Here is a 14,997-nt window from a genome sequence, read left to right on the forward strand (position 1 = left end):
GTTATGTATTAAATGGTAAACACAGGGTGTAAAAGAAATTACTAAAGTAAAACACTATATAAAGACACAATCTGCTTGGGTTTTCAGTAACAAATCATTACGTTTTGTTTCACATTTAAAAATTATGTTAGACAAACAAAACTATAAACTTATGAGCAAATTGACATTTTAAAGACTAATATGAAAGTAACAATCACAATTTTAAGAATAAGACTTTTAGATCAAATTTCTTATGGTTAAAATGAATAAAACCAATATTTACAGTCAGCGCTTGATCTCCAAATAGTACAACAGGCACAGAAAATTAGTACGACAAGGCTTGTGTACAGACAAAAATTCTCATTTTAACCAATGTGTGTGTGTCTGTCATTTTGGTAAAAACATGTTTATTCTTCATTTAGTGAAGTAACTCAAAGTGTTTAGTAGCCAGAAATATTTAAGTAAGAGTAGCAGTATTGATATTACTCAAGTAAAAAGTTCTTTGTAGTATCTTTTTTCAACTAAATGTAACTGAGTAAATGTATAAAACTGAGTCACAGCCTAAAAACTTAACATGTTTTTATAGTCATAATAGAAGACAGCTGCAGCAGAAAAGAGAAAAATACAACTAAGACAAGACACCAACTTATTGAAGACAATAATAATCAACCATGCTTTCTTACATTTTCCATAAACATATTTATTTATGTATTCACTAAACTTTTACTTTGGTAGAGTTAAACAGGTTAATATAATCTGAAACAAATAACAGCATCAGTTACAATCTCATCTTGCTTTGGAGAGAAACCTTAGAGATTTCTTTGTATGTAGATATATCTGAGAATGCACAATTAGTTTATAACAGCACATTGTATTTTTATTATAAGTGTATTAAGGTCAACAACACCCACCCACTCTTTCTCTATACAGGATAGAATAATACAGATCAATCCCTCAAGTGCAATCTTGAGGGATTGGACTTGAGGGTTACAAAGTTTAACTTTGTAACAAAGTTAAACTAACTTTGTGACAAAAACTTTATCCACAGCTCCCACAAGAAAACAGCTTTTCACCAGTGTGAATCATCATGTGCCGAGTTAATTCCCGTTTTCCCCTAAAACTTTTTCCATAGTTCCCACATGAAAAGGGCTTTTCACCAGTGTGAATCATCATGTGCTTGGTTAAAAGCTGTTTGACTAAAACTTTTTAAACAGCTCCCACATGAAAAGGGCTTTTCACCAGTGTGAATCATCATGTGCTTGGTTAAAAGCTGTTTGACTAAAACTTTTTAAACAGCTCCCACATGAAAACGGCTTTTCACCAGTGTGAATCATTATGTGCTCAGTTAAACGCCGTTTTCGACTAAAACTTTTTCCACAGCTCCCACATGAAAACGGCTTTTCACCAGTGTGAATCATTATGTGCTCAGTTAAACGCTGTTTGACTAAAACTTTTTCCACAGCTCCCACATGAAAACGGCTTTTCACTAGTATGAATCATCATGTGCTGAGTTAACTCCTGTTTTCGACTAAAACTTTTTCCACAGCTCCCACATGAAAACGGCTTTTCACCAGTGTGAATCATCACATGCTCAGTTAAATGCTGTTTTCGACTAAAACTTTTTCCACAGTTCACACTTGAAAACAGGTTTTGAAACGTATGAGTTCTCATGTGAGCATCAAAAACTGATTTTAAAGCGAAATACTTTTTGCAGATGACACATGAGAAAGGTTTTCTTCTTTCCTGATTTTGATTCTCAGATTCAGCAGCTTCTTTTAAGAGGACTTGGTCACTGTTTGGTTCTGATTCAGTTTGGTGTGTTTGCTCATCAACAGGAACCAACATGCAGGTTCTTCACCCTGACTGCAGTAAACTTCTTTCTCTTCCACTTTTATCTGATGATCTTCTTTCTCTTCCTGGTCTTGTTTTCCCTGCAGAGGTTCCAACTCCTCCTGGTCCAGAGTCGATCTTCTCTCTTGGTTAAACTCCAGGGAACCTGGAGAAGAAAACAGAGAAAAAGAGTTATTGTTAACTTTATTGAAGTAAGAAGGAGAAATTTTTCATCGTTTAAAACAAAAATCAACAAAAAAACACTTGAAAATTCAAAAGCGTAGACAGAGAGACAGATCAGTCGTCACATCCAGCTGACATTTGGAGAATTCTCAAATGAACGGATTTAAAAAATATATTTTATCCAAAATTAATTGTAGTAGGGATTATTGTTGATATACTCTGAATTATATAAAAATTATGTTTTAGTCCACTTTATATCTTTGGGGTTTATTTACAAACATGAATTCATTTGTAGGTTAATAGTTGTTTAGTTTTTGTTCCTTTGTTACTTAGTTTTCTAAGTTAAACAGGAAGAACTGTGGGTCCATTCTCCGTCAGTATAGGGACTGGTATCGGACCAGCATGCACTGGGTTGGGCCTGTAGGTTTTGACCAGAGCAGCAGAGGAAACAATGAAAAGTAGTGATGATGAGATGAAGCTTCATGAAGCCCTGAGGAACTCCATCCAATCACTGGACTCATGAGCCGATGCACCGCGGTGCTTCATATGCTCCACTGTGACATCAAGTGGACCATATATGTGAAATAGGCAAAACATGAAGCCTTACAATAAATAAACAAGTAAAAAATGTTTGTGATTCTGATACATCAATTCTGATTAATCTGGTTGTATGAAACAATGGCTGGATCAAAAAGAAAACAGGAAAAACATTAGAGATGAGACGGTTGTAATTGGCTCGTTATTCGCTATGTCACCAGAAACAGCAATTTTTGACAAAAAATAAAAACTAACTGTGCTCGAGTTTAGGTGAGTTCTCTGTTTTACGTGCTTCATGAAAATTGTCCTGGATTATTCGACACACCGCTAATGAAAAGTTTGACCTTTGTTATTTGCTTGTCAAACAAGAAACAGCAGGCGCAAATCTTGACACCGCACCTACTGTGGCACTTCCAGTGGCAGGTGTTACGGCTGCCACTCGACACCATATACTGGCACTTCCGCTAACACCTGCCATTATGCGTCACAAGTGCCACCGTTTTCGGGGCTAGCTGTCAGTGTTGCCACTGACTTCGACAGACTTCGGCACCTTCCAAGGGTTGCTGCGACCTCATACTGGCACATCCCACGCCTCACTGACCGCTCTCTCCTATTGTCACTGATGAGATTTAGGGCGGCCATCTTAGAGCGGTCGACTGCTCCACTCAGCGTTATACGTTTGGCAGGCACAATGACGTATTTGCGCATTTAGTCTTTCATTACACGCTGTTTTGTTACTGGAAACCTTATACAAACAGCTACATTTATAAACAATTGTCTTTTTAAAGAATTTTTTAATTGTATAGTTCAGCATATTTAAATATGCCTAGTGGGGAAAACAATAGAATAGGAATAGAATATTCTTTGGTGACAGCTTCTGTGTCAGATTTAATATGAATGAATTTATAATTCAAGAAAACACCGGTGGATGTGGCACCGGAGGAAATGCTATTAGATGAGGTAATAGCATTTCCTCTTAAGTATTGTGTTCCCTCAAAAAACCAAATACGCCATGGTCTATTTTGGATACAGTCTCAAATTTCAATTTCCAATAAAGAGCCTCAGTGAAAACAAGTTGACAGCTGCCATAAGGTGCCACGAGCTTCTGGGTAAGGTGCCACTTGTGCCACCTTATTCTAAGGTAAGGTGGCACACTTACTTCTATCTGTTTGAACTAAAGTTATTCATATGCTACATTCCATCTGAAACAGATAGAATGAGGTCACAGCAGCCCGTGGCACCCATAGCCACGGGCTGCTGTGCCATCTTACCTGGTGCCGCCTTACTACCGGGTAAGGTGGCACAAGTAAGGTGGCACAAGTGACCATGGGTGCCACGGGCTGCTGTGACCTCATTCTATTTGTTTCAGATATAATGTAGCATATGAATAACTTTAGTTCAAACAAATAGAAATAAAATATATCTTAATTAAAACATAATTCTCATACATATTTAAATATACAGCCGGTGTTCCGACTTAGCAGAGAAAGACAACACCTGCACTGAATGCATGTCAGATGGGACCTCTTCTGCAACAGCTGATGATAGCTACCACTAGGTGCCACTACGACTGACACTAGGTGGCCATGGTAAGTCAGTGCTGACAAGCTCCTGTCAGTTCCGGATTATAACTATTTTCATACAATTACCTTAATATAGTGCTATTGATTATTAAACCGTGTAAGTTCACTAATATTGACTTATTAGTGACAGTGGCAACATGAGATATTGACAATTCCAGAGTGACATTATGTTCGGCATGGTTCCATGACAGTTCACAAGATGTCATAAGTTCCCAAGAAAGTAATAGACCAGGCAGCCACTATAACTTTAAGAGTTTTTTTTAAGATAATGCAAAGTTTTTGGAAAACATATAATAATTTTCCAAAAATTCCTGTTAACCAGTTATTATTTAATAAATTTTAATATCTGCTATTTTTCATTAATTGTGAAGTTCATTCCAGATTTGTGCGCCATAAAAGAAGGTCGCTTCTCCATGTTTGTTTCTGGTTCTGGACATTGTCTTTAAAGTTTTCTTATTCAAAGATGAGACAATGAATAAAATCTGACCTACAAAATGCATTTCAATAGCTTTTTCAAGGCAGCACGAGGACTTTCACTTTCAAGTTAAACCACCTTCAAATTTTTTTACACTGAAGTAAAACAAAACAAAGTATGTACATCTCAAGAACTTTGACAATGTGTGAATCCTAAGCAGCATTAAGAACAAGATTGTTACATATTTTTGGAAATAAAAATTACTTTGGGTTATACTTAAGATACAAATGCTTTTTAAAATGAAAATTGTGCTGTTTACATATTATTTTATTTGGCAGATATGTTTCAACATGTTTTAAAGTTTATGTCACAAAGTATATGCATAGTAATTGATTTGTCAATATTTATTGGCCATTGTATGTAAATACTTTAAATAGCAATGTAGCGTCCCGGTTGAAAAGATGGTCTCTTTAACTGATGGTTCACGTTTCTTTATTCAACTGCCTTTATACTTGAACACACCGTAAGAGCTACAAACATACAAACAAAATACCATTAGCAACTCTTAGTGGTTCTAACCTTTTCCTTTAACCTATAAACCTTACTTTATATAATAACATAAAATTTGCAATACATGTATTTAACTAACTGCAAAATTTCTATATTACAAATGAACTAAGACGTATTCCAACTGCTTCAACTGATCGACAGTTAATCAAATATTAACACCATTTCATATTGAAACATAAACATCACGTTCAATAAATATAATACTCTCGTCAAAACACCCACCTTGTTCCCTCACCAACCGAGCGCTAACTAATTAATTGTCTGGACCTTAATTTGACTGCTCCTTAATTATTCCCTTTTTACTGCGACCCATGCGCTTTCTCTCCGCACGATGTCCAAACAGTTAATCGTCAGTTGCTGTCTGCAGTGTTGTGTCTGTCACCCAGCAACCCTGGCCTCTAAAGCCCTTTCAAAACAAAAGCTTCGGCCACAAAACAAAAAACACCTCCCAGTTAGATGAGGAAACAAAGATACTAATAAAGTCATTTACACTCCCACCAAATCATTAGAGCTTAACTTAAGGAGAAATATAAGCCCCACTCATGTTCCTGAAACCATGACAAACAGAGAATTGCATGTTGTAGTAAGGTATTCTCCTTTTAGCTCAAGCAGCTTTGAAGGCAGTAAATCCAGCTGCAGCATGAGGACCTCAGACCTAGAACATGAGCAGATCAGACAATATTTCCCTCTAACACAACGCTAGCAACATAAAGCTATTCGCTATCAGAGTGGAAATAAGCAGCAGCTTCATGGCAGAATACCAATTAAACACACCTTACACAAAAATTAAATGCAGTCAGAGAAAGAGCGGGTTTTACCTCAACAGACATGTTGGTTGGTGCAGGACGGATAGCAGCTGAAGATTTTTATTCACTTTGTGAGCAGCTGTTGTAATTGCAAACACAGCTGACCGATGTGATACTTATGAGCCAGAGAAGCAGCAGCGGCCTGCTGAGGAAGAGGAGGAGGGTGAAGGGGCTGCAGAGCTCAGAGCTGATTGGCTGGAGGACAATGCAACACACAGCAAACACATGCACAAGGAAACATGACGACAAAAGCGGTTGGATCAAATATAATAATTGAAGTTAAACAGCATTTAATGCAATTTAACGGAAACTTTAACTGTGTAAAAACAGGAAATATAACCACCTTTGGCCTACTTTTACTTTTGAATTTGGATATTGTTAAATACAATTAATCAGAAATACAATTATCATCAGACCTCACCTTTAACCAGCCACGATTAGATAATGCTTATCTAATCAGAATTGCATAACCTTCCCACAATAATAATTGTTTACCATAGTCAATAGTATTTAAATGCGCATGTGCCAGGAGGACAGGGTGCCTCAGAAAGGTTGAATAGTATGAGCAAATTGGGATTATTTGTAATTAAAGACCTTTTAAAACCGATCTTATTTTAAATTTGGTAACCGAAATACAACATAAGCTAAAAAGAATTAAATGTTTTAACTATTTAAAACATTTAACTATTTTCTGAACAGAAAGAAAAATGCATATCTTAATTCTACACTCGTATTTGTGACTGAAACATAACAAAAAATAAAAAATAAAATACGTTACTAGTTAATCTTTGTACAATTTGTAATTTCAGTTACAAAACGTAACGGAAAGAAAGAATATATATGTAATATATAATCTTTAAGCTACACTCAAAGATTATGTGCACTGCTCCATATTTTACCAGCCAAAGAAAAAACAACACAAGTTCAAGTGTCTTTAAAACACATAAATAATTACAAAGATGAAAATTTTCTAAAGGACAAAAGAATACATGCACTCAGAATCTTTACTTTCCCTTAACTGCCTGAATTCTTGTTGGCATGGTAACAGGAGAGAAATGTGTAAAAGATAGTTTGTTGCTTACATTGCTCACTCGGTAATGTTTCTGCAAATATAAAGACCGTTTGTAATACATATGCCACACTGATCTAATTTCAAACTCATCATTGTTTGCTTCAGCTAGATTATTTGTCCTGCTGTCGTTTCAAAGATATTAAAACTATTAAGAAATGTTTCCAGAGGTCACAAAAGGCCAACCAGCCCCTCCCACCTTCTGCAAATCAGACAAAATTGATTCGGCTTCATTTTTGCTGGTTTGTTCAACACATTTTTTTTGTTTGTGCTGCTTTGGCTTTGAAAATATTAAAGAAAGTTTAAAGGTCAAAAGGTCAACTAGCCCCCCTCCTCCTCACTTTTACAAAGTCAAAATAACCAAATGTAGTTAAGTTGATTGACACCAAATTTGTCTGATTTGCAGAAGATGGGTGGGGTTGGTTGACCTTTTGTGACTTTTGGAAACATTTCTTAATATCTTTAAAATGATAGCAGCACAAATGAACATTTTAGCTGCAAAAACCAGCATAAAAGTAGCACAAACGTTTGACACCATTTTTCTCTGATTTGAAGAAAGATACATTCATTTGACAATATAAGAGATGAATTCATTTTTGCTGTAAGATTATCTAAAATTAGTTTTTAAACAGTTTCAAGAAGTCCAGCAGTTAATTATATGCGGAACTGTCCTGCTTAATATTGTGATATCACATAGGCGACTGTCATCAAAGGCCTTTGGAACTTTTGTCAATAAGAGAGCACTTCTACTCAGAATTCTCACATTTGTGTCAGTTCAGCTGAAAGAGATGGAGGGACAAAGTGAAAGTAAGTATTTTTTGTTTTTTAACTTAGTAAGACAAAGAAAACATATGTAATTTTTGTGTTTATCTTTTGAAGAAATTGTGACGGAATGTTAGAGATAATTTATGCATTACAGGCTGTGAATAATCTGTTTTTTAGCTCCACATCAAATTATTTTAGTTACTTTTGAGTCTCCATTACTCATGTGAATTCACATACTGTGAATGTGAATTCACAATTTTTCCCCCCTCAATTGGCACAATCTGCAGTGCTCTAAAATATTTTTCTGCCTATGTAAGCCATGTAACCATATACAAACACACAAATGCACCTCAGCAATTGATGAGGTGAATCAACGAAATGCAAAAACTCATTTTCTGTTTAAGGCTGTGAATAATCTGTTTTTGAGCTCAACATCAAATAATTTTAGCTACTTTTGAAGCAAATATCAAAAGTGTCCATTGTGCTTCTCGCACTTTTCTTGTATATTTGACAACTTCATTGAGTAAACATAAAAATGGCATCAGAAAAAAAATTACATTGTTAAATTTAACAATTTAACTATTTGCAAAATTGGACTTCAACATTTGAATCTTGATTTTCTGGGCAAAAAAAAAAAAATTCTGCAAACCCTAATTTAAATAATTAACCTTGACACATGTGCTCTGCAAAATACTTCTCCTTAACATTTTTTTTCTTTGCAATTAGTGAACAGACCGAATAAAACACATTACATAGCTTCAAAATCACAAACTTCTGCAAGTCTGGGGGAAAATAATCTGTTCCACAGTTTAACCTGCTGCCATGCCTTCAAGACAATACACAGGGCAAAGTGACCCACCTCAACAGGTGTTAAGTCGATTTGCGTTTCCCCATCAGATATGTTCCTAGCGCTCATAACAAGCACGCGCTTGTTCAGCGCTTTCATAGAGCGCGTTCGTCTAAAGAACTACGGAACACCGTGAAAGCTCAAACAACGTCTTTCAGCGAAGTCACACACATATATATATATATATATATATATATATATATATATGAGTGCGTGTGTGTGTGTATTTAAAATGCTTTGTGACAGTCAGTGATCCCTCTTTCATGACTTTGTTTTTTCTCTTTTTGTGCAGCTATGTTGAAACGAAGCCTTCGTTTAGCAAATAATGGATACTACGGTTCGAATGGAGAACCAACAATCTCATACCGAGAGACGAGAGTCAGGTATATTATATAAGCATTTTGTTAGCTATTATGTTTAACAGTCATCTGCTGATCAATGTACACATTTAAACATTTGTATTTTTTCCATCTTGGGCCAGGAGTATGCGAAGAAAACGCTTAATAAGAAGGGGACTAATGGATGGAGACAGTTTGGACAGCTACCAGGATAATGATATGATTTTCAATATAAAAGAGGAGATTGTCACTCTGATGCAACGTCGTGGGATCATCTTTTTCATCTTGCTCCTTTTTGGTAAATACTCTCCTTCCACAAACAAGCAATTTGATAGTGTTGTAGAAAGTCTGTATTTTTTATGCTATGTCACTGACTGTCATCTTCTGCTCATGTTCATCAGGATGTAGCTGCCTATTTTCTGCTCGGCACTTGCGATCTTCAGAGTCATTTGTTACTCTAACTACAGAGGACACTGCAGCTACAGTGGACACTACAGCTACAGTGGACACTGCAGCTAAAGTTGACACAACAGCTACAGTGGACACTGCAGCTACCGTGGACATGGTAGGTTTTCTCTTCCTAATATTAACTCTGATTTAAATATCCTGAACAAACTTAAGAACAAACTGTTAATTTCAATGTTGTGACAAACTTTCAGTGTCTAGATAAGGATCCAGAAAAGATCCCAGAGCCTTTCCACGAAGATCTGCAGGAGATGAAGAAGAAATTCGACTACCTTCTGCCACCAGCAGATCTTTGGCCAAACTTTGCTCTGGAGTCTCAAGGTGAGCTATTAGAAATAAGATCATGAACCAGATTGCAGATTTTCAATACTAAGGTTTCTTGACTCAATATTTCTGTTTTTTTGTGCAGGTGCAAAACTTGTGCTCCATTTGACTTCAACAACATTTCACAACAACAGAACATGTACATTGTTTGGGGTATATTTTCAAAAGCAACCCAAAGGCCCAAGCATAGCCATTCAGGTTTGAATAACACTCAGAACATTAAATGACTATTATGCAAAGTGGAATTTCTGTTTGATAAAAATATTAGGCTTTATGATTTTCTTTTCTAATTAGTCTTGGTACCCCACCTAAACTTTGTTTTGTCTTCAGGGAAGAAATAATCTGATTCCTGGACAATGTTGGGCCTTTGCAGGCTTCCCAGGGCGCTTATCCATCAAACTGTCCCACAAAATCACCGTTACTCACGTGTCCGTGGGTCATATTCCTAAGAGCATATCCCCGACTTTCACAATCTCCAGTGCTCCAAAGGAATTTTCTGTCTATGTAAGTCAAGCAACATCACATGTATCTTATATATGTGTCCACCTATAGTGTGGAAGAAGGGGCTTTAAAATGTGTTGGCAATGATTTAGTATGACATCACTTGATCACATCCAAACTTTCTGTGTGCACAAATGAATTTTCTGCTTATCTCAGGGTGTGATATGTTTTAAGATACACCAACAAAATTTCACATATATAGAAAGAACAAGATAATGAACTGGATTTCTATCTAATTTTGTCTCAGGGAAAGAAGCATTCAGACGATCAGGAGAGTTTATTGGGAACTTTTCAATATGACGAAGATGGTGACAGCTTACAGACCTTCAAACTTCCTGTAAATATTTCAAATTAATATTTTATTAACCAAATACAACAGTTCTTTCAGAAGCCCAGAGTGACTGACCCTCTTATAAATATTGGTAATTGTCCCTAACATACAACAATAAGGTTCTTCATACCAACTTTTATTATGTCTTATAACAGAATCTATCAATCTGTTATCACAAAATAGTTAGGTTTGTTGTATCACGATAAGAAACAAATTAAAATAAACCTCCAGTCTTACTAGATATTAGTTAAATTCCATGGTATCTTGAAAAAGTCTATGCAAAATATATTTACAGCAAGGACAGTTGAACTAGGCTTCCATGCACTTTAAGCAGATCTCCTTTGTTTCCATTGTCTTGTCTATCTGTAGCTATGGATTATCAATCTAACCCTCCTAATATGTATCTTTCTTGGTTCACAGGAAGAAAACATGGACTCTTTCAGCCACATCAGTCTAAAGGTGAGGAACAACTGGGGTCATCTGGACTACACATGCCTCTATAATTTTAGAGTGCATGGGGTAGTCGAGAAATGAAGAGGAGGGCGACGATGGGGGAAGAGCTGGAGCCGCGGGGGGAGACGACGCGAGTACGGAGCTGAAGCCACGGGGTGCGACGGTGAGGGGGGGCGGAGCTGGAGCCGCGGGGGGGCTTCGACGCCGGGGGCGGAGCTGGAGCCGCCGGGAGCGGAGATGGAACTACGGGGGGCTACGACGCCGGGGGCGGAGCTGGAGCCGCGGGGGGGCGACGACACTGGGAGCGGAGCTGGAGCCGCGGGAGGGCGACGACGCCGGGGGCGGAGCTGGAGCCGTGGGTGGCGGTGCTTGAGCTACGGGAGGCAACGACGCCGGGGGCGGAGCTGGAGCCTCGGGGGGCGGAGCTTGAGCCGCGGGGGGCAACAACGCCGGGGGCGGAGCTGGAGCTGGTAGGGGGGGACAGAGCTGGAGCCGCGGGGGGCAACAACGCGGGGGGCGGAAAGCTGGAGTCACGAGGGGCGACGACACTGGGGGCGGAGCTGGGGCCGCGGGGGGTGACGATGCTGGGGGCCAAGCTGGAGCCGCGGGGGGCAAAAACGTTGGGGGCGGAGCTGGAGCTGGGAGGGGGGGGGGAAGAGCTGCAGCCGCGGGGGTCAGAGCTGGAGCTGCGGGGGGCAACAACGCGGGGGGCGGAGAGCTGGAGTCGCGGGGGGGCGACGACACCGGGGGCGGAGCTGGAGCCGCTGGGGGCAACAACGCCGGGGGCGGAGCTGGAGCCGCTGGGGGCAACAACGCCGGGGGCGGAGCTGGAGCTGGGAGGGGGCGGCAAAGCTGGAGCCGCGGGGAGCCACGATGCCGAGGGAGGAGATGGAGCTGGGGGGGCGACAATGCTGGGGGCGGAGCTGGAGCCGCGGCGGGGTGACGATGCCGGGGGCGGAGCTGGAGCCGCGGGGGGCGACGATGCCGGGGGCGGAACGATAACATTTACACTAATCACAGTTTCCTACTTTTTCTTTTTTCTAATATTTGTAATGCAATCTTATGTTGTAACTATGTTTTTCTTATTTCAGAGATTCAGTTCCAGCTTTTTTTTATGTGTTTCTTTGTGTTTGTTTGATTTTTTATTTTTGCCATCTTGAAGCCAGCCAGCCTCGGCAGATGGCTGCTCATCCTGAGCCTGGTTCTGCTGGAGGTTTCTTCCTTTTAAAGGGAGTTTTCCTCTCCACTGTTGCCTTGTGCTTGCTCAGGATGGGGGATCCCTTGGTTTAAACATCCATCGCGATCTGCTGGTGACCCCTCCGCAGAATCGCCACCTTAACGTGGTGGAGGGGTTTGAGTATCCCAATGACCCAAATGGAGATTTTGTCTTGGGGTTCAGCCAGTAGCGAGGCTTCCCAGGGCAGGTTGCCATTGGGGAGGGATCAGACTAAGAGCGATTCAAGATTTTCAGTAAAGGACTACCAAAGGTATCAGGTGGTTAGGAAATGGACAGGATCGGATATTTCTTCCTGTAAGTTCTTTGAGATTTTTCTTGCACTTCCATACTTAGATATTTTGTCTGTATGGAGGCCGTGTGTGTGTTTGATCTTGGCAGTTTAGATAAACTGCATGGTAAGTCTGACTAACTTGCAGTACAATCTTGATAAAACCTATCAAGATTGCAGGTTATCTATCAAGATCCTGATAGGTTTGCAAATGCAAATAAAACCTGCACTGCACTGAAGGTTTTATCTGCAGTTCGCAAGTTAGTGCACTGCTCTGCTATGCACCTCTTCTCCCACCAAACAGGAATCATGAAAACAGCAAAAATAATTGCTGCCCCAGTTTATTTGATTTGGTGTGTAAAACCAGTCTTGTCTGCTCGTCTTATCCGTAATTGTCATGTTGCCTCCTTAACGCTAGTGGGCGCTGTTTCTGAATGCAAACTTTTCAATTCAAACAAGATGGCAGCGCCCTGTGAGCTTCGTGCAGGACTGAAGACACGAATCCAACTTTAAAAAAAAAAAAGATAAACTAAGCGTGACGGCATTTTTAAATGCAGGTATGTTTAAAACAGTAAAATACTTTTTTTATGTCTTTTATATCGTCATCGTGTGAAAGGACAGCGAAAGGTAACGTCAGTTTATTTAAATCAGAAATGTGTCGATATAAACCTATTTTAAAACCGTCTCAGAATTACAGCTTCTGGAGCCTGCAGTAACAAACCCCAACATAGACAATAGGGCATTTTTATAACGACAAATTGTATATTTTGTTCCTACACAGGACCAGTAACGAAGTGACGTTTAATACAGAACTGTTGAGCAACAATTTCATATAAAATAACTGATGGTTTTCTCAATAATTGCTGTTAGCCTGCAGTTACAAAAACCAAGAAAGGAATATGAAGATTTTTTTTTATAACGATAAACTAGATTTTATTTTGTTCTGTTCAGGCATGTGGCATTTAAGTTGAAGTTTCAGAGAAGTATTATCTATCTATCTATCTATCTATCTATCTATCTATCTATCTATCTATCTATCTATCTATCGAGTTTTAATGACTTCTGGTGCAAAAGAAGCTTCATTTTGAAACAGGACAGGCTTATTCATCAAATTTATGTTACTGTCATGGTAATGGAGAAGATTATGCAGGTTGAGGAAAGGATGGATTAATTCGGAGCAAATAAGTCAGGCTTGATCTATTCTACTCTCACTGATGTAGAAAATTAAGACTTAGGAATCCAGAGACAGCCTCAAAGACATTACATAAAGATCATGGTGAGGAATGTTGCTGAAAATACAGAAACATTTCTGTGTTAAGTTGATTTTTCTTCTTTTGTGATCTAGATGAGCCATGACATCTGCAGGAAAACCATCTAAGAAAGATCTCAAAAAGCATATCCAAAGTAAGGCCTCCTTCACATCACCCTTCAGTTCAAAATGGAGGCCACTTTTACAGAAGGACCAGGACTTCATCCTGAGAACTTTAAAGGACAAAATAATCGCCACAGGCCTGGAGAAGAAAGAGGTGAAAATGTCTTGCCAGTGGAGGAAAAAGAAGGAGAATAAACCAGATGCTGCTGCAGATCCTGTTCCCCAGATGGGTGAGGAGGTGCAAGGGTCCAACCCGACCAGAAACGGCTGGACAGATATGGCGGCCAGACGGCAGCTGGCCATCGGCATCAACGAGGTCACCAAGGCACTAGAGAGGAACCAGCTCCAGCTGCTGCTTGTTTGTAAGTCCATCAGACCGCAGCTCATGACGAACCACCTGATCGCTCTGAGCGCAACGAGAGGCGTGCCGGCCTGCCAGGTGCCCCGCATGAGCGAGACTGTGGCGGCGCACCTGGGGCTCAAAAGCGTCCTCGCTCTGGGGTTCAGACGGTGTTCTTCTGAAGACAAGGAGATGTTCAGGGACACAGTGGATGCCATTAAACCCAGAGTGCCTTCACTGGAAGTTGATTGGCTGACAGTTGAAGCAGCTGCAGTGCCAGCTGAACTCACGGCCGACCTGGAGGAGGGAGAGGAGCAGACGGAGGAGGCGAAGGAGGAGGAAGGAGGGAGAAGAGCACAAAAACGGAAGCTGGAGATTGAATCTGAAATCACAGACTCTGCCTTGTCCTGCACTCTGCGGCCTCTGAAAGTAAAGAGAATTGTTCCAAACCCTGCTAAGAAAAGAAGAACAAAACTGAAGAAACAGAAATGAAAGACCTTCACCTGTTGCTTCTGTTGTTTTATTTTGTTTGCGTAATGTTGGAACTTTGACAGCCATCAAAACAGCTTTAACTGTATCAGTTTTGATGAATTGATCTGATCTTTTTACCGTTTTGTGATAAAACATTATAGTTTGCAGCTGTGTAGTTATGACATTTCTTCTTTTATGAACCTTGTTTATAATGTTTAAAAGTTGTTCTGCAAAATCTAATAAAAGACAGTACTGTTCAAGTTAAGAACGGATGCATTGTTTTATTTCTAAAGTTTTTTTGCATGAGTTGAAA

The 14,997-nt window shown here is 39.6% G+C and overlaps 2 protein-coding genes and 2 long non-coding RNA genes across 8 annotated transcripts; 2 read left to right on the forward strand and 2 right to left on the reverse strand.

Annotated features, from left to right (window-relative positions):
- Positions 1-543: 543 nt before the first annotated feature.
- LOC103478687 (uncharacterized) lies at positions 544-9,675 on the reverse strand. Of its 3 annotated transcripts, none has more exons than XR_014091411.1 (3): positions 9,660-9,675; positions 5,916-6,098; positions 544-1,975 (listed from the first exon to the last, which is right to left on the reverse strand). It is a non-coding gene; the product is annotated as an uncharacterized LOC103478687 (long non-coding RNA). The 3 variants fall into 3 exon arrangements; XR_014091410.1 differs by lacking the exon at positions 9,660-9,675 and adding an exon at positions 6,859-6,874; XR_014091409.1 differs by lacking the exon at positions 9,660-9,675 and adding an exon at positions 6,325-6,342.
- LOC145555298 (uncharacterized) lies at positions 4,917-5,906 on the reverse strand. The gene is made up of 2 exons (XR_014091418.1): positions 5,320-5,906; positions 4,917-5,057 (listed from the first exon to the last, which is right to left on the reverse strand). It is a non-coding gene; the product is annotated as an uncharacterized LOC145555298 (long non-coding RNA).
- Positions 7,723-11,600, forward strand: LOC145555296 (uncharacterized). Its single transcript, XM_081616901.1, has 9 exons — positions 7,723-7,779; positions 8,877-8,967; positions 9,066-9,220; positions 9,324-9,487; positions 9,582-9,708; positions 9,797-9,909; positions 10,042-10,215; positions 10,460-10,549; positions 10,964-11,600. Exons 1-9 carry the CDS (start codon positions 7,761-7,763, stop codon positions 11,075-11,077), a joined length of 1,047 nt encoding a protein of 348 aa, XP_081473027.1. The 5' UTR covers positions 7,723-7,760; the 3' UTR covers positions 11,078-11,600.
- A 186-nt stretch (positions 11,601-11,786) lies between these two features.
- Positions 11,787-14,952, forward strand: LOC103478684 (ribonuclease P/MRP 38 subunit). 3 transcript variants are annotated; one of them, XM_081616903.1, is made up of 2 exons: positions 11,787-12,527; positions 13,847-14,952. In XM_081616903.1, the coding sequence occupies exon 2, from the start codon at positions 13,854-13,856 to the stop codon at positions 14,703-14,705; it is 852 nt and encodes a 283-aa protein (XP_081473029.1). In that variant the 5' UTR covers positions 11,787-12,527; positions 13,847-13,853; the 3' UTR covers positions 14,706-14,952. The 3 variants fall into 3 exon arrangements, with proteins under 3 accessions (XP_081473029.1, XP_008430913.1, XP_081473028.1); XM_008432691.3 differs by lacking the exon at positions 11,787-12,527 and adding an exon at positions 12,546-13,128; XM_081616902.1 differs by lacking the exon at positions 11,787-12,527 and adding an exon at positions 12,547-13,058.
- Positions 14,953-14,997: the final 45 nt, after the last annotated feature.

Source organism: Poecilia reticulata, chromosome 16 (genome assembly GCF_904066995.2).
Source record: "Poecilia reticulata chromosome 16, P_reticulata-male-v2, whole genome shotgun sequence".
Lineage (NCBI taxonomy): Eukaryota > Metazoa > Chordata > Actinopteri > Cyprinodontiformes > Poeciliidae > Poecilia > Poecilia reticulata.

Bases quoted from the DNA above. Each gene is read 5' to 3' on its own strand.
- LOC103478684 (XM_081616903.1), top strand. From the start codon at position 13,854: ATGACATCTGCAGGAAAACCATCTAAGAAAGATCTCAAAAAGCATATC.
- LOC145555296 (XM_081616901.1), top strand. The intron at 10,216-10,459 runs GTAAGTCAAGCA...ATTTTGTCTCAG, and splicing joins CAAAGGAATTTTCTGTCTAT to GGAAAGAAGCATTCAGACGA. The intron at 10,550-10,963 runs GTAAATATTTCA...CTTGGTTCACAG, and splicing joins TACAGACCTTCAAACTTCCT to GAAGAAAACATGGACTCTTT.